This window comes from Porites lutea, chromosome 2 (assembly GCF_958299795.1).
Source record: "Porites lutea chromosome 2, jaPorLute2.1, whole genome shotgun sequence".
NCBI lineage: Eukaryota > Metazoa > Cnidaria > Anthozoa > Scleractinia > Poritidae > Porites > Porites lutea.
In genome coordinates, this window is record NC_133202.1 from 32,897,441 (window position 1) to 32,917,580 (window position 20,140).

General features: G+C 39.0%; 1 protein-coding gene across 1 annotated transcript; it reads left to right on the forward strand.

The window, feature by feature from the left end:
- The first annotated feature begins 8,042 nt into the window (after window positions 1-8,042).
- Window positions 8,043-20,136, forward strand: LOC140928377 (uncharacterized). Its single transcript, XM_073378116.1, has 6 exons — window positions 8,043-8,531; window positions 8,753-8,811; window positions 9,721-9,783; window positions 11,431-11,529; window positions 16,349-16,489; window positions 18,022-20,136. Exons 1-6 carry the CDS (start codon window positions 8,194-8,196, stop codon window positions 18,501-18,503), a joined length of 1,182 nt encoding a protein of 393 aa, XP_073234217.1. The 5' UTR covers window positions 8,043-8,193; the 3' UTR covers window positions 18,504-20,136.
- Window positions 20,137-20,140: the final 4 nt, after the last annotated feature.

The following is a 20,140-nucleotide window of genomic DNA, read 5'->3' on the forward strand; positions in this document are numbered from 1 at the left end:
AAGTGCTAAAAAAATTCGTTTTTGAGAGCGTTTTCACCCTGGCTGTTATTTTAAGGCCTCTCGCAATATTTCGAAGGTGATAGCTGCATGGTGGGGCAAGCATTTCACTCTCATTGTGTAGGCATTCAAAATTGAATGATTGGAGGGGCGGCAGTTAGTGAAGGTGGATGCAGTATTCCCAACAATTAACATTGTGTGCAGTACGAATGGTTAACTCATCATCGAACTTAATTATCGCCGAGCTGAAGATATATATTCGCGACTACATAATTTGATTTACTGTAGGTGTGAAAGAAATCATTTGAAAGAACAAAATTTTAAAATAACTACTTTCTTAAGGTATAATGGGTGGCGAATATTACACTCACACTGGAGGTGGAGCCGGAACTATCTTTGCCTTCCACACAATCCAAAGTACGACAGATACAGCGACGGTAATCAAGACACAGGATATGTGTTCGGTACTGAATATGTGGTCGGTTCCTACATTGGGTATCCTTTCAGACGAAATCTCCATTACCATGAGGCGCCTTGTGTTGTCTGCTATGTCAAATCACGTGGTTCAATTCTGATGATGCCCGCACGAAATGACTGTCCGTCTGGCTGGAACGGAGAGTATCATGGGTATCTGATGACTGCATATTACGGTCACAACAACCAAAAAGACTTCGTCTGTGTTGACAAAGACCCTGAGTATGTTCCAAGGAGCCAGGATAACAAGAATGGTGCCTTACTGTACCACGTTGAAGGGCAATGTGGAGCTCTCCCTTGCCCTCCCTAAATAAATGTTAATCACCGAGAGCTGACCTGCGCTGTTTGCACCAAGTGAGAATAGGAAATTGAAGCTAAGATTAGTACAGCGGGGACAGCATAGAAAAAAAAACTTAATAAGTCTTTTAAGATAAAAATAAGCACGTAACCATGAGCCTAGGCGTAACATTGATTTCGCATCTGCATCGTAGTTTTCTTAACCTTCACTGGACGACGCAACGTTTAATAGAGAACGTGGACGTAAGAAAGTCCAGTCCTTTATTCTCTGTAATGCTGAGCTTGGAAACGGTCTTAATAATTACATTCCTAGAAAGTACGGCTACATGACAATGGCTTGAGTTCATCGGAATAATGGCCAAAAAGTTTAAACTAGTAATAGTTGACACTACAGCTGCCCCCGTTCTGTATATTGTCGGTCAATAGCATTCTTGGTCGTTGTGTAGCTCTTTGAAATATAGGTAGGTAGGTAGATTCTTTATTTAAAACTCGGTAAAATCTTCAGTAATAATAGAGTAAAAATCTAATTACAATTAATTAGACTAAAAACTATCGACATACTATTTTACAAGACTGCCGAGTGAGAGTCCGACGACTCAAATACATGTTTGATTTGCTCTTTAAATTTCCTGACTGATTTAATTTCTCTCACATTTTCGGGTAACGAGTTCCACAACAAAGCACCGCAGTTACTGAAACTTCGTTTCAAGTAGTTAGTACGCGGCCTGGGCAACGTGAATTTATGAAAGGAATTGCGCAAATCATAATCTGTGCTTCGTTCGTGAAATAGGTTCTGCAAGTACACTGGAGCTTGTTCATTTAGAGATTTAAACATCATTATTGCTTTATGCTTCTTTCTCCTTATAACTTATTTGTCCCATTTGAGTATATCAAGAAGCAGGCTCGAGCTATTCCCATAGTTGGCCTTTAAAATTACTCTAGCTGCGCGGTTCTGTAACTTTTGTAATTTGTCACTCAGTTGATCACTTAAGCCATCCCAAACGAGGCTACAGTAATCAAAGTGAGGTTGAATTAAGGAGTTATAGACTAGTACCGCGGTATATTGGGAGATAAGGGGCCTGATACGTCTAAGGGCACCTATAGCCAAAGTTACCTTCTTACACAATTACCGATTCATAATGAAGATTTTCACATATATTCCATACAATAGGTCAGATAAAAACAGGAAACGCACGGCTCCATGCACAGTTTCAGTTCGATTCACACAGCTTTGATCAAAACATTCTCAGTTTCGAGAAAAGCTTATTCTAAACCAGAAGAAAAGATTTAATTAGAAGTTGAATTTTCCCTACTTCTCTTCACTTTTTACATACAGTTCATTTTATTTTCCGGAAAGTAAAAGTAAATTAGTCACTTTCACGTCATTCGCGCGCTACGCTATTCACCCGCGCGCATACTAGTCTTATTTTAAACCAGGAGGATAAAGGGGAGAGAGAATTGAAGGCATCCCCCAATACACACCCTATTCCATAGGTAATTTGTCTCGAGTTATTTTTAGAATCGGGATAAAGCTACCTCGCGCGCTGCGTAGATGTTTCGTGGAGGTTTCGCATGACTAAACGCCGTTCAAAACATGTCGGGCGAAAGGCAATGAAAGCGTAAAGAGATCAAGAGCATTCCTGAATATTGAAGCGAAATGAGTCGGCGCTCAGCTAGAAAAAGGGAATCGCTGGACTCTTTGACAACTCGTGAAATCAGTTTAACTCGAAGTTGTCGTAACCTCAGTGCTTTAATAAAATGAGAAATTTCGCCGGTCTACTGAAACTGGTCGTTTGTACAATAAAGCAAGTAGGACGCCAAGTGTTATTTTGTTAAATAATAATAGACTAATAAGAGAATAAATATCAAACCAGAAATTGCTCTCTTCAAACTGTAAATTATAAATAATCCTGAGAGAATATTCGGTGTGTTAAGGATTGTTAGCTCTATACAAGAGAGGTAGGGCGATTCTTTTTTAATTTCCGTTTCGCTGACACAGCTTTATTAGAAATCTCTCTTTATTCGTTTTTGTCGACAAAACGAAAAGCAATATATCTCTCTCCGCGTCTTCAGCCATTTTTTTTCAGCGTCAATTCGTGAAGGACGCGTGGCTCTGAGCGTGGGTCATCCACGCGGAACACATTCGCGATATTTGATCGGGATCTGTGGTCTTAAAAATAACTCGAGACGAATTACCTATGGAATAGGGTGTGTATGGGGGATGCCTTCCCTGTCCCCTTTATCCTCTCTTGTTTAAACTTTATAGCGGAAGGACATCTGTGAGCAGGGAATAAGTCAGCACAGAATTTGATTGTCGGTGAATTTCTGTAATCGTCCATCGTTCTGCTAGCGATAAGCTAGCCGTTGCCTCACTCGTCTTGCTTGCTTGGGGCTGAGTCTTATTCAGGTCAAAGAGAGAGAAGGAGTACCAATCAAAGATTTGTGAACTCGAGTCTGGCAAACTCTCCAAGTTTTTATATATCAGGAGCACCCAACGTCAATTTTTGGAAAATATCTGTTCGGAAGACGATTTGAGATCTAGAATTTTCGGAACATTTGTTGTAAAATTTCTTGCTTGCCTGCATCTCCTAGGATTTTCGAACATCTAAAAAATGGTATAATTGCCCATTTTAAACGGATTTTTAACAATACTTTGTTAAAGTGGATTTAAACTATATTCTCGTTGGGGGCCCCTGATTTACACACAGTTATACGCACAATCCTGTGTACAATAAATGTCACAAAATCTACCTAAGCGGTCCCTTCGAGATTTTTTGTCTTTGCGTCATCCTAATTATAACCATCTCGTACCTGCGGGCGCGAGCAATAGAAACGTCAACATTACCTGCCGATTCCTCGAGGCCCCTGTTCAAGTAAATCGAGATTTTTCTGCCATACTGACTGTATATTCCATCTGTAAGTATTTTCCTTAATATACGCGCAAGTTACTAGTAAGTGCCTCCTGGGGATTTCGCCTTCTGGGCGAAATCCCTGCGGGGGAAAACACACAAAATCCATTTTATTATAAGAAACCTTTTCCTTGCTTTTAGAACGGGCCATTCTCATTATCTTAAACTCCCTATAAATGAGCTATACAGGAATTTTTACATAAACAACCCTCAAGTTTTTAATAAAACATATTCTTGCTTTTTTGAGAGTACTGCGATAGCATCAAAATATTAAGTACAAGCCCACAACGAGGCCATTTTTTACCAGTCCTACTTGAAGAGGTTTCTTTCCGACACGATTTTTAGCATTAAGGACATAAGGAAGTCGTTTGCGTCGCTGACATTCGCGTGGTTAGCTAATGTTTAACTCAGTAATCTTAGCGAACGATTTCGCCATGAATGGAAAAAACTTCCCCTGATAGTAACCTCTGCTAGCAATGTAGCTCGGCCGAAAAATTGGCATTGATAGCGGAGCTCTCGCGCGCGAAGCGCGCGCTTGCGGAGCACCATGGGTAAGAAAATTTGGTAAACTATCAATCCGAGAAAATTTGGTTATGACGTAGCGTACGCCCACCCGTACACACACTTCATGTAAGCCGATGTCAAATGTCACATCTTGGAGAAATTAGCGCTTTGAAAGCCATCCGTATGAGGATGAATTGGCAGCTGTCAAAATCAGACATCCGCTGACAGTAGTCACATGACCATCTAGCGGGCTCAGATGAAAGATCAGTCGTTTTTCCTAAATATAAGCTGATGTAATATGTCACACCAACATAAAAATGAAAATGAAATGAAACTTCGCTTTCACCGGACAGGGCTGTCAGTTTAAAGTTATACGCACTAGCCAAATTAAGGTCAATTGACAGCTGTCAAAATGGGACATGTGAAGACCACTATCAGATCACCAACAACGTGGGCTAAAATACACGACATTTCGCGCCATTAATCCTCCATTACAATCCTGCAGACTAACACTCACAGTCAACAGTACGTTTATTTGAAAATTTGCCATTCTAATGAAGTTCAATTGACAGCTGTCAAACTACAGCACCTGCTGACCATCATCACCTGACCGTATCGCGGGCTCAGGTATCGGCCCACTTAGTTCGAGGTTTTTCGAAGTTATCCGCTGACAAGTTACTACTTTTCAAATGATTGCAGGCTGAAGTTCAATTTTTTTTAACGCGTAGGAAATAGGAAGTTGTGTTTATGAGTCGCACTATTAAACTTTTAATTTCAAACTAACCTCGGACGCGAGAATTCAGCCAGCTTTTACAGGCAGGGAAGTTGCTTTTGACCTTTCTCACCATGGTCACGCGTTGGTCACGCTCTACGTCCAGTTTTTATGTTCTGATTGGTCAAAAGTTGACAGGTGAGTTCATGAGGAAAATTTATGCATCATCTTGAAACTTGTTCACTGATAGCTGAAACTGACGGAGTTTTGTGTATAAACGTTGTGAAGCTTTTAACTGTCTTTTTCTACTGGATGGACAAAATGAAATACAGATGCTAGCAAGATTCTTAAGTTATTAATGGCTGGTTTGTTTATTGGTTTTTTGGTTAAGAAATGCGCCGCTTGTCAAAGTCATCGGAAATCCGATTTCGGATGGATCGCTTTTACTCACTTCCCCTTGCTTGATGCGTATTATAAAGAGGGTTTAAAAAAGTCTCAAGCGATTCTGATGGCTTTCAGGAGCTGCATCTCGACTGGTAAGCCTGAGTTATTATTGTATTTGATGTTTGTTTTTTTTTTTTTTCTGGTTTCCTAAAGCCGAGCGTAGTTTCTGCGCCTAGTTTATGCGAAAGACAATGATGACAATAGCATCAGGTTTGACATCACCTTACAGATTTTTAAAAAGTCTTAACATTTTCTGACCACAAATTCAAAGAAAAACGTTCCGAAGAATACAATGTATTTAGTTATGCTTTTGGCTGTAAAAAGAAAGCTCTGAGCGATATTCTTGCCTCGCGTTTCATCTTAAAGTAAACACCGGGAAGCCGGCTTAAATCCGCAAGGTTTCTGAAGTTTATGAGCTTATGCTCATGATTTTCAGAGACACTTACTCTCAAAACTTAACGTCGTGAATGAAAATTGTTGTCTTTGTACACGTTTCACCAAGTTATATTTATTCTACTGATTGTTAGTAGTCTCTTTCTCAATTTAATCGCTGCGCAGGTTGTTTTCAGTCGAACTTATAACAAAACATCGCACGCAGGAGTACTCAAAATGCTGCGCGTAAATATCACATGACAAAACCATAAAGAAAGGGAAATAAAACCTAAACACAATATTAAGTTCTCTATCATGTTGAAGCTTAAATGTTCATTTAAACGGCTCCGACAGCTCGGACTGCAAATTTGGTGCTTGACAAAAGTGAGAACCCGTCCGGCCGGCCGTGGTGATTTGGGGAATTTTTTGATCGTTCTCACTAAAAGACCATTATTATTACCCTACATATCACATAGGAGCAGATTTTTCCGACTAAAAAGTCCCGGTATTATGGAAAATTCTCTTAATGAAAACGTTTTATAATGTGGTCAGTTCTATATTATTTTGCTCAAAGGAAGCGTGCGCTTCGATCGTCCTAGATATTGAATGAGCGCATATTTGTCTTGCAAAATTGTGAAAAACTACAGAATTATAGGTTGAAATAGGGCAAGGAAAAACAAATTCTGTTCGAGGTCTGTATAACCAAAAACGGGCACACAAGCATAGCACTGTTTTCCTCAGATCGTATGATAAAAGGTATATTTAAAATACTGGTTTACACACCACCAGATTTGTCGCCAAGATTTACTTGTAAGGTAAACCTGTAGAACACAAATCTTTTTCGAAACAGAAAAAGACCGGCCTGATTTTTTATTTTATTTTGCCCTTCCTTTTAGACAGAGGAATGCAAAGTGTAAATTGGCTGCAACCGGGCCCCTGCAACCGAGGACTCTCGTGTGTAGCCTGCGAGCAAGCTCTCCTATTTGAGCAAGCGAAGCGAGCCTCGCGAGAACGCGCCCTCGCGGCTTCGCCGCTCGCTCGAGCGTTCTCGCGAGACTAGTCTCACTCGCCCAAATAGGAGAGCTTGCTCGCAGGCTATCTCGTGTGTTGCATAAAATTATGTTTCGGGGATATCCAATTATCTCCATATAGTCTCTTCGATCTCCAACGGAGTGGTTGGAGAGACTATGAATTAACCTTATAAAATAAAGGCAGTGTAGGTGGGTGACTGGGTTTAACTTCTTTTGTTTGGGAAGAATTTGTTTTCTTGGCCTAATCTACTGTGATCGAAGAAGATTGCTATTTTTCGGTGTACATATAAGACTATTAACTGGATGTAAAATTTGTTTCTCTCTTGGACTGTCAAATTATCCTTCTCTACGGAATCACTTTCCCTCAAAAGTCTTATGAATCTACCTTAAATGTAACTGATTAATGTTTATTGTTTTATTTAAAGTATTAATTTATTAAAGTGAGCTTCGCTTTTAGCCTTGGCTAAATCTATATATTAGTAACCTGACTCATAATTCCCAGAAAACGATCTGCTGCTCAGCTAGTAGTGTTGGTAAATGAGCGGTACACTTGTGTGTGATACAAAATAGGCCCTTAGCACCATAGGCACATGGGCTGGGGTCAATTTCATAAAACTTTTACAAGTGTAATTTACAAGCCAGACAGTGTAGCTATTGTTTTCAGACTCTAAAGATGTTACGAGAGACGATTCACAACGATGACTTTTAGCGCAACACAGCGTTGCAACATTGTTGCGACATTGTGCTGTTTCGAATGGCCACAACATTGCTCCAACATTGCAGCGCTGTGTTGCGCTAAAACTGGTCGTCGCGAATGGTCCCGTGTAACATCACCTCAAGACAATGGCCACACTCACTTGTAAATTACACTTGTAAAAGTTTTATTTAATTGGCCCCTAGCTCTTAGCAAATCTATTACAATATTGAGAAAGTTGATTGCTGATATACAATAAACTGAGACTTTAAAAAAGAGGTTTTTAGAGTAGTACATGTAAGAGCTGTAGTTTTTCATTTTTTGATTATTTTATTTTCATTATTTTATATCTTTGCTCATAACTCTATTAATTAACCAGTAGTTCAGTTCTACGGTATATTTCTGACTTTTCACACCCATCCTTTATCGATGCATATACATCAGGTTAAAGATATTTAGGTTTTTTCCTAATCATACGAGAGGATACCAAAATCTGTGAAGTACACCAGACGAGCAACTCCCTTTACGATAAGAGTCTTCCCCAGGGTCATTTCATCGTGACATCATGACTTTTAAGTCTGCTTTTGGCATCACATTAAAATAAGAACTTTATTTTAGCACGATAAGAAGATCAGCATTGCTGGTGGGGTCGTGCATTGTGTGGATCTGAGAGTTTGCGTGTTGAATCAGCTACGCACACTGTTGATCAATAATTCACGAAATATCTCCAGGCTGTGATATCAGTTTCTGAAATTGAAAATGGCAAATGAAAAACCGACTACGTGTTCAAGGTCTTTCAAACCTGATGAGAGTTTTCGTTCTTTTGTGAATGTATTCATAGCGATGTGCTTGACTGCATGCATTATATCTCAAGTTTCTGTGTGCGTTTATATGTACCACAAGTTTACGAGGCTGGACGAACGCATTGATAATTTGGGAAACATAATTGAGAAGATCGTTGTTGAAAGATCATTTAAGTCCCATACAAATCAAACAGCCTTGGATGAAAACAAAGTCGTACGGGAAAGAAGGTCCGTACAACAAAGGGCCACTAATCTGCAAAGTCTGGCTAAGCGTGTTATCGTGATTGAAAAGAGGTAAGCAGAAACGCCACACGAGCGATTGACTAGAGTTAGCTTTTGACACTTGTCGGAATAAGCCCGAAACACTGCTCTGTGTTTGTTTTCATGAAAAATTAACACGGGATCTTTAAAAGCTAGAGACGAGGAAGTTTCCCCATAGATTTTTTCTTAGATCTGTTAAATCTCTTAAATGCCAAGAGGTGACACGGTGGAACTGAGCATTTCTTTTTTATTAGATTACAAGAATACAACAGAACTGCTGCTGAAAGGTGGATCTCAAGGCATTTTGTAAGAGGTCAGTAAAGATAACAAAATAATGCTGTACCGTCATACTTCGCAAAGTTTAAGATTTTTAAAAGAGGATAAAAATTCAAAATGGCGGGTCAATAATGGAGGTCATCTGAAATCGTGACAATTTCCACATCAAATAACGTCACCAAGTCACTTGAAAAACCATGACAACAACTATGTTTCAATATTCCCACGTGAGTACGTAGTATTACCTACATTATTTATGTTACAAATCTCAAATTAAAATACGCCTTTAATATTATTAAAGAACAAGTTTTTGTCAATTTTCCATACATGAATGTATGTAAGCAGCTGTAAGTCTGTAGATCTCACAAAACCGTGAACACCAGAAATATTTATGGAATGTTATTGTGTTGCGAGAAATAAGCCAATAAGGCTTACTTTTTGAACGAGTTTTTTAGCTCTTTGATGTAACGTGTTAAAATAAATGGTTGATTGATTGATTGATAACTAAACTGCAAAAAGCAACGGCAATTAGTTAGTGGTTTTAAGGTTTGCTTGTGTATCCTGAACTTTATTGTGATTGGCCAGTACACAATCAACATTCCTGAAATTTTTCAGGTGTGCACGGTTTTCTGAGTTTGACAGTAAAAAGGAGGTATTTATTACTAATGTTTAGGGGACGGGAGAGACTCGGCCATTTCCTAGTTCCAGATGACGACTGGAATTGCGGAGCTGCATAAATTCGATATCTCTGCAAATCGGTTTTCTTTCAAAACTCCTTTGCATGCCTTTTACTCTAAACCGAAATGGTACTATTATAAGTCCATCACTCAGGTCACTCTTCCTCAGGGGGAATGTCTCTTGTTAGAGTAAAACGCTTTATGATGTTCTAAGAATGTCTCCCCGGGGGACACATGTGACTAGTACGTAGTTCCGCTCAAATTTTCAGGTCGCGATGGAAGAGATGGAAGACCAGGCCCCCCTGGACCGGCTGGACAGGCAGGTCTTCCCGGTAAGTTCATTTTGCAGAACTTATAGTTAACGTAAATGACCTGATAAACACCCCGTGCGTCTATTTAATTTTAGGGGTCCAAGCAGGGGCGCTTAATAGATAAGAGGCGTTTATTTTTCATAACTGTAACAAGCTCAACAAAACTAATATGCTTTCGGCGAAAATATCAAGACAGAGGTTAAATAGCAGAAGGCACTTCATCAATTGATACGTCTAGGCCTTCCAGAGATCCATATCGCTGTTTCAAATCCCAACATCGATATCAGAATCCTCGGTCAAGGTCATTTTGATGCCATCGTTAATCTATCCTTACTTGGAACTTGACGTGAACAATATGAAATACGCAAACCCTGGTGAAATAAGCAATTGCAAGAAACTATATGAATTGCTCCTTTTTGCTAATTCCTAGTATTTTGGAGTTATTCTCACAGGAGACGTCTATTAGACAGGGGGCATTTATTAGACAAATGCGTTTATTTGAAAGTGGGCGTTTATTAGGTCATTTACGGTATGACTAATGACAATGCAACTCCACCTTGCCGCTGTCAGGTCCATCTATAGAGCGTTTTCACATGATGTCACGGCGGCCATATTCGTGTTCCAAAACAATGAAACGGCGGCCATGTTGGTGTACCAAGAAAATCCTCTAGGCGTTTAACTCTAACTCTTTTCTCATGTAAATGCTTTCTTTTGTTCCAATGAATTAGCACAGATGCTGGCCACGTGAGCGAAAACGCTCTTTTCGGCCATCGATCTTGTAGCTAAATGGGCTAAATGGCCGCTTCAATTTGTCCCGCTTTAAAAAGCCGTACAGTTTCTCCCAAGAAAACCTCACCAATGCTATTAAAGGCCACATTGTAGAATCCCAACGTGTATATTTGGCTTCAAATTTACCTAGGATAAGGCCTCGAATTTATCCAACGTGTAGTCACTGATCTCTCCTTAGGCAAACTGAAGAAGAGCGAGTGAAACAAGCGAGCTCTCGTGAATATTACCCAAGTGAGAAAGGCGAGAATAAAGATTTTGTTTCTCTCCCCTTAGTCTCCTTACGCCGCGTCTTGCCTTTCTCCCTAAAGAAGGATTGGATCAATTTAGGTTCTGGGAAACTGACCACCCACCCTCCCCTACGTCAATATCATCACTTACTTCCCACTTAGGGCAAACTGTTGGCTTAGGGGAGGGGTAGGTGGGAAGTTTCCCACCAAGGGTTTTTACGCTGGCTCGTGTACGGTTCAATGTAAACGGGTTGCACACAGGTAAAAAATTAGTCCGTTCAAAAATTTGTCTGGACCCATGTAAATGGGGTCTAGCTAACGTTAGCACTACTGTGTTCGTATGGGAATGTGCCCACGAAGCACGTGCATTAACGCAGATTCGAGCGAAGAAAAAAAAAACACTTTAACAGTCTAGTTGCGTGGAAAAGCCTGCGCTTTAACAAATTCAGTTCCGATCAGTTTATAAATTCAATTCTAATGAAATATAAAAGTTAGAAGTGTGTCATGGCAAGTTTTACGCTGATTTATATCAAAGTTTCACTGAACTAACATATGCATGCAGTGGTCTGTAAAAGAATAACACTGCTAACATTTTTTATGCAAACAAGAAAACTGAAATGAATATTCTCTCAAACTTAGGATTTCCTTTCAGGCAGAGACGGGAAGGATGGTAAAGACGGTAAAGATGGAAGAGACGGCAGAGATGGAAGAGAGGGTCCCGCTGGACCTCGAGGAATTGCGGGACCTCGAGGTATGACCCAGACCTTGACCACATACCGTGTTGCACAAAATTTTTGCGGGTTCTAATTTTTGCGATTTTCGCGATTTTTCCAGCAATCCGCAAACATAAGTTCCCGCAAATAAAAATTACGGCAAACATTTTTCCAGCAAACATTTACTCCAGAGTAAATATTCTCCAACTTAAATTCGCTAAACAAAAATGCGGAAGTAAAAGATCGTGTCCGTTCAATTGCAACTTGCCTCAAAACGGTATACAATGGTTTTACATACACACATACCGTGGTTCTATTTGAAAATACGTATTTATATATACACGTACTTAACAAAAACGAAAATATTATCAATACTGGGTACTGGGTACTTCCTGAAAATGGCAAAAATTAGTTCTCAGCGAGAAAAACCAATCTGTCTCCACAAAAATGATTTTTTTTTATTTGTAGCAAACGAAATAATAGATTCACTAACGAAACGATATATAAATTACCTGAAAAAATATCCTTATAACTAAAAGCAACATTGTAACAGCAGGTATGTTTTCAAAAACTAACGACAAGATGGAGGTTACTGAGAGTTTTATTATGTGTAGTCATACCTCGATACAACGAAGGCCCAACTGACTGGCAAAATGTGTTCGCAATCAAGGCACTTTTTCATATATAACTATTACTAACTGCAGGGTGAAGAAAATCGTTCGTTATGTCGAGGCCTTCGTATACCTGCTTGGGTTTAACTTACACCTACAGGGGTTTAACTTATACCTATACTTGGGTTTAACTTATACCTATACTTGGGTTTAACTTATACCTACTTGGGTTTAACTTATACCTACAGGGATTTAACTTATACCTTCAGGGGTTTAATATATTTATACCTACATGAGGGGTTTCATTTATACCTACTTGGGTTTAACTTATACTTATTTCATGAATCACACATTTTCTTTTGTTATTCAACATCCTTTATTTAACTTACATACTTCATGAATATTTAACTAACTGAAAGTCTGGGGAGGGCTTGATAATGTAGCAGGGAAGAGCGGGGCTGATGAATTGAATAAATTGCTAATTATAAATGCAAGGGCAATATCTATATAAATACCCGGTATTTATCTGTATATTGCCCTGCTGCCCTGGGAAATATACAAATAAATCCCTTCCATTTATAATGAGCAATTAAAGCAAATCATACACGTCTTTTAACCCCGCCAAACATTCTGACAAAATTTCTCCCTTTAACACAAATATAGAAATTTATTCTGCAACTATAGAAAATACAGTAGTATCTCATATATCATGCAGGCTATGTGTTCACTCTAAGAAAATTTTAAGTCTTTTGAAAATTTCGTCGTCACTTACACGCTTCCAGGTTCTTTCTTCTTCCGAATTTCCAAAACAAACTTCCCAAGCCAGTAGTCAAGCTGCTCATTAGCGACTTTCTTAATGTCAGGATTGACTTCGTAGTATTTCTCTTTGCTGCTATTCTTTTTAACTTTTACATTGCGTTCGACGGCCCATTCCTCCCAACAACGTACCGCCCATGAAGTATTAACTTTCGTTTTTGTCGGTATTCTGGACTCTCTTCTCTTCTCGACTTCGTTATCACAAACAACAACGATATTACGCCCAGGATTTTCTTTCTTTTCGACTTCAACACTATCTCGTTCGCTTACTTCTCTAAAGTCTCCCACTAACTCTTCCAAATTCAACTCAGGGGAAAAAGGCTCCTGAGAGAAAGTATTTGCGTTTGGAAAATTTCGTCGTCACTATCCATTGCCGCTCTCACAAGTGTACTGGCCCCCCAAAAAATACCAAGACAAAAATAAAAAAACACAAAAGGTTTGAAATTTGATTGTTGTCGGCTTAGCAAACAAACAATGCGCTATTGTTCTCCGTTTCTCACCTAAGTGAGAACAAGTGGTTTGAACAAATTATGACCCGTGAAACGCCCTTTCTCGATGCTGTGTGAAAACCTTTACAATACTTACAATGAAATACGTCATTGTCTGGGGTCGGATCAAAAAATGACAAACAAACAGATGTCAAAAACAAGTGGCCAATTATTGCCCTGTGAAGACGACCTTTATGTAACCTATACCTCATGAATAATATCATGAAATAAGTTAGATAAACCCCTCGAACGTCGGTATTAATCCATATACATCCCTCGGGCCTACGGCCCTCGGGATGTATATGGCTTAATACCTCCGTTCTCGGGCTTTATCTCTTACGTACTTGGGTTTAACTTATACCTACAGGGCTTTAACTTATACCTACAGGGCTTTAACTTATACCTACGGGGGTTTAACTTATACCTACTTAGGTTTAACTTATACCTACTTGGGTTTAACTTATACCTACAGGGCATTAACTTATACCTACAGGGGTTTAACTTATACCTACATGAGGGGTTTAACTTATACCTGCTTGGGTTTAACTTATACCTACATGAGGGGTTTAACTTATACCTACTTATGTTTAACTTGTACCTACAGGGGTTTAACTTATACCTACACGGCTTTAACTTAAACCAAAAACTCATAAGGGGTTGAAACGTGTAACTCTCAGATGTTTGCTTTGTCCGATGCTCGTGATTATTCATTTTCGAAAGTACCATATTTGGAACGAGAAGAAAAGATAACTGACCAATCAAACTACGTTGTTTTGTTCCCGTGCCCGCTTAAAAAAATGGCCGACAAACGGGGAAAAAACTCCGGAAAACCGAGAAAGCTTTCAAAGGTTGAAACTAGGAATCTTACCGAAATGCTGAGCAGGATATTATTGGCTTACCATCCTGGCCAAACATAATATTATGAAACCCACTGATGTCCTCGCGACTTCTTGAAGTTGTCATTTCAAAAAACGATGCCTCGTTGACCCTCTGGTCAGTAAACTTATACTGCAAATAGGCCTCTAAAATTCTTATGTTAAAAGTCAAGAATAAACAACAAAAAATATTTTGGAATAAAGTTCATTAGCTGCGTATCGAAAAGTGTCCAAAACCTGAGCGTGACATCTTCGCAAAAAGTGATGTGTGTAATAAATGTGAGAAGCATTAAGCTTAAATTCAGCTTGGATGTTGTAGTCACAATCGTGTTTTGAGCTAATTTTATGAATGAACAAACTCAAAACAATAGGCAGAGAAGCCGTTTCTAGAAAATTTTTATTCAAAATCCAAAAAGTTAATCCTTCAAAGCAATTCGCAAAACACTATCTGGATCGTGGATCCGTTCACGCAAGTGAAATCGGCTGAACACATGGCAAAATTCAACACAAAATCTATCGGGGCAAATTTTGTAATTTTTCTTTAGCGCCGAATTAAGGAAAAAAATGTATAAAACGTCTATGAAACATTTAAAAATACATAAATTCCCTTTAAAAAACGTAATTGTCTTGGCCATAGAGTGCAAAATGTACCTGAAAATTCAGCTAAAACTTCGCTGACTTGGTCGCATTTCAAAACCATCATGGGCTCCGCCGTGACGAAAACAAGGTTGAATTCCTCGAAGGACGATTTCTTGATGAAAAGCTTCCCTCCTCCACAAAAAGAAAGCCGAGCATTCTTTTGAACTTTCTCTTTCCATTTTTTGTCTTCTAACGGTGTATTTTTAACCTTGAAATGCAGAACTCTTGTCTTAAAACATCTGCATGGTGATCGCGCAGCAGCCATTTTGTTGAAAATGGATATCCGTCACTAAGGTTTCAAAATATGGTAAAAGTGAATATTCACGAGCATTGAACGCGAGTTGCACGTTTCAACCCCTTATGGGTTTCTGCTTACACCTACAGGGGTTTAACTTATACCTACAGGGGTTTAACTTATACCTACTTGGGTTTAACTTATACCTACATGAGGGGTTTAACTTATACCTACTTGGGTTTAACTTATACCTACATGAAAGGTTTAACTTATACCTACTTGGGTTTAACTCATACCTACAGGGATTTAACTTATACCTACAGGGCTTTAACTTACACCTACAGGGGTTTAACTTATACCTGCTTGGGTTTAACTTATACCTACTTGGGTTTAACTTATACCTACAGGGTTTTAACTAAAACCTACAGGGGTTTAACTTATACCAACAGGGGTTTAGCTTATACCTACAGGGATTCTTTATATCGAGATTCCACTGTCATGTATTTTTGTGGCGCTTTCTGATGAGTACGATCGCAAAATGTTTGCGCAAAACAGACTGTGATGTTGACTTTTCATTTCTTCTTAGTGGGAAAAAAGCGAATACAAATAAGGGGTGCAAAAATCTGTTCACGTCAAGGAGCCTGGTCCCAGGTTACTTTAAAGGTCCATTTTCGTAATCTTGTTTCATTTTCTCCTCCTCCTTGTGATTGTAGTGGGTGTATTTATATATTCACACCCCGGGGCTTTTAAGGTTCCCTCTTTGCTTAAAAGTTCAATAACTTCAAAACCGTTTAAGCTATGGCCACCAAAACCATCTGGGAACATTTTTAAGTCGTCATGGCGTGTACGTCAATAAATTCAACAAGATGACTTCATAAGAACGTCAAATCACCTCATTGTGTCAATCATGTTGCATCTTGTACATTATTCTGTGCAATTTTGGTGGCCGTATCATGAGCAGCTTTTAAGTTATAGTGCAATTCTTCTGAAACCCCCTACCCCCTTTCGCAAAAAGTAAAAACAAGTGGTCTGAATAGTGTTACATATGGCGTCTTTGGTAACACAGGCAAGGATGGCAAATAACAAGAGCAATTTAAATTGGTTATTTAGATTTATAACCAAGGGTTGTACTCCGCTTCTTTGCTTCACTCTCCACGCACTAATACTCACCCACGATAGTTCTTTTTCAATAGGAGAGGTTGGTAAAACAGGAGGCGTCGGCCCTCAGGGTCCCCCCGGACCACCGGGAGAGAAAGGAAAGGGACTGTCTGGGGTGAAATACATTCGCTGGGGAAGAACCAACTGCTCTGGAGATGCAACAGTGGTGTACAATGGTAAGAAGACATTATCCTTTTATCTACCTTCTCTCGTTGAACAATGCATTTGCGATTATCAGGTTAAGTAAGCATTATTAGTAGGTCGTATATCAATATTAACACTAGCAATACGTTTATCGTAAAAACCTCGCGAGGAGGATGTAAAGGGACAGTAGTAAGAATACAGAGAAACTAGCCAAAGGATTCAAAGAAAAAAAAAATAAAACTAAACTGGAAAAAATGTATCACAAATAAAAGGCTTTGCCAAGAGTCGAACCTGAACCATCTGCCTCTAAGGTCGACTCCTAGACAACTGAACCATGCTGCCGTAATTTCCGTAATTTATAAACCTTTGCTACAGGAGGGCCTTACAGCGATCGCTTTGTGGGGAACAACATGAAAACTCGTTTTTGTGGGCGTTTCCACCTGTTTTGGTATTTTAAGGCTTATGACAATATTTTCAAGCTTATGGTGATGGCTGGAAAGTGGGTCAAGAGTTCCTGAATGGAGCTTTCAGTCGTATTCTCGGGCATGTTTTATTTTTACATGCATCTTAGGCGTGTTAGTCGAGCAAATCGCACAGATTTGGGCGTTTTTCAAAAAAATACCCTAAAGTAAGCCTTCAGCGTAACTTAGAAGTCAAAGTTGTAGTGAAATAGCGTAACTTATGACGTCACAAATGGACCGTAGTTAGGGTGGTTGCAGGAAAAATATCGTGATTGAGTGGTTAATTCATCATTGAACGTATTGCCGGGAGGATATATACAGTAAAATCCGCAGGTAAAAACCTGGCCGGGCCCAGTTGTTCGAAGGCCGCTTAGCGCTTAACCCGCAGTTAAATTTAACCCTGGTTTCTTTGTCTCGTGTTCAAAAGTATTTTCTCGAATAATTTTCTCTGTTATTTTTAGAGCTTCCAATCATCAACTTGTAGACAAAAAGAATTGAAACTGAAACGCTTTTTAATTTTAAGCTTTCAAATCTGAATTCAAATCTCGCACTAACCCTGAGTTATCTTAACCCAGCTTCGAACAACTCGGCCCTGGATTTTTAAGAACCAGCTAGAACTTATAAGGTTAAAATTTTCCAGTTCGGCCCCTTCCATACAAGAACCTGTATGTTTAGACTAAAATTTAAAACAGGTTTTTATTTTCTAAAATCTATAATAAAAAATTGACAATGTGTACTCTAATAGGTAAATAAGTCAACATCCACGAATGATCCTCTATGGAAACATAGATACTTTTAATTATCACTTTAACTTCTATGTAATCGTAGGCAGCTATTTCATATAAGGAATAAGCTGAAGACCACTACTTTTAGCTACAGTGTATTTTTTCTTCAGAAAATAAGAATCTATTTAAGAACCTAAATAGCTTAAATTTGAGCTAATTACCTTTTATTTAAGAACCTATTTCATAGGGCTAGCTTAGGAAAATGCACGTCCTCGCCCGATGGTATTTACTGTAAACTCGTAATACTTAATTTAGTTCATTTTCAGTGTGAATGAAATTTAAATGACAAAAAGTTTCAAACAGCTTTCTTGTCTTTAGGTATAATGGGTGGTGAACATTACTCTCACACTGGAGGTGGAGTGAACTATCTTTGCCTTCCAAACACTCCAAAGTACGACAGATACAGCGACGGCTCTCAAACGGTAGGATACGTTTACGGCACCGAGTATCAAGTTAGTAGCTATAGTGGGTATCCTTTCAGACGAAATCTCCATGATCATGAGGCGCCGTGCGCTGTCTGCTTTGTCAAATCACGTGCTTCAATGCTGATGATGCCCGCACGAAATGATTGTCCATCTGGATGGACCGAAGAGTATCATGGGTATCTGATGACTTCATATTACGGTCACAAAAACCAAAAAGACTTCGTCTGTGTTGACAAAGACCCAGAGTATGTTCCGGGGACTAATACGAACAAGGGTGGTGCCTTGCTGTACCACGTTGAAGGGCAATGTGGCTCTCTTCCATGCCTTCCATATGTTCAGTATCGAGAGCTGACATGCGCGGTGTGCACAAAGTGAGAGTGAACGTCGCACAAACCTTATGTAGCCGAAAACACTGTAGCCCAAAAGCTCAAGAGTATGTCTTTATCATAAAAGATATATTGTAATAAAAAAGGCAGACAACGCAATGCCTTTCTATTTAGAAATAGACTTGAAAATCTATCATGCAGCTCTTCAAAAAAACAGTGTTCTTAATAATATGTCCAGTAGATCATTTGTATGTGTATATCCTTTGGTACTTCAGTAGTCTGATACCAGTGCAGTTTATGGTCATTGCAGCCTATACTATTTTTCACGAAAACTTCATACGGCCGTTCGAAATATAAGAAGAGTAAAAACTGAGGATCCTTAAATCCGTCACTTTTGGTTGTTTTTTGTCGCTTTGGTGGTTATTAATGACAAAGCAATTGTACTATAGCATAAAGTATCCTTACACGTCAATAGTAGAGTAATGTACGTAGAAACAAATTCTTAGCTAAGTAAAATACTAAAATTTGTTGAGAGTTGAATAAGATAAAAACATCAGGACCCTTTCTGATTAGAACTAATACGATACCCCTCCCCAGAGTTTTTGATATGTTGCAGTATTTCGAAACGATTTTACCTTTAGTGGAAAGCCTTTGATGTTCTTAACAAGATGAGGTATATTTTATGGGTGGTCGCGCTGCTGGAGGCCTGTGACGTCACCAACAACGGTCGCCATCTTGACCGCCATCTTGGATTTTGCCAAGAATTAGAAATCAGGTTAAAACCGCGAGAAATAGCAATTTTTTGCGCTTGACATTAAAAAAAACACACAAAATAAGCACTTTGCATGATTTTAGCCACAAGATTTACTTTTATTGATGAAAGACGCTAAAAAAACATGTATTTTCACCCAAAAATGGCTTGAACACCGACTACTTATGACGTCATATCTCGTAACCATAGCAACTGTTCATCACTGAACTTGTCTCAAAATGTGTGCAGGGATGAACAAACAGCTACTGAAAACGTCAGGTGCTGATGTTTTAACCCCTAGAAAAAAAAAAACTTAAAAAAACCATCCCTGTCTTGAAAATGACTAATACTGCGAAATCAACTCTTACATTTATTGCATGGAAGGAAAAAATTGCAACCTCCTAGCAGATTCCTTCATTTAATTAATGACAACATTTATCACTACAATGCTCTACGAGTTTTTGCTGAAGGAAAATGCCAACAATCCTCTGTGACTTCTAAGTGCTGATGATATCAACAGATTACATAGCGTGGTCGTTAAAAATTATTTTTATTAATAAAATAACAACCTGTCCATCGAAAAAGCTCAGTCTCAAGAATGATCGACTTTTTTTCCTTGTAACCAAGTTTCTCTTGGTCTGCGGTACGTCCGTCCGAAAACTGATTCCCGGATTCAGAAAAAAGGAAAAAGTACAAGTAATCCTAACTTGAAACTAATCGTGTTCCTTTCTTTCCCAGTTTTTGCCTAAATTGTGGTAATGTGATACAAGGAAGTTGTCAAACCGCGGTATAATCATGAGGATTTTGCAGTGTCCTTAAAAACACCTCACCGGTCCGACAACTTCCTTGATATTACATTACTGCACTAACGTGCTGACAAATTACTTCCCGATTTCTGGCGACATATATAATTGGATAGCATCTGACCAGAACGA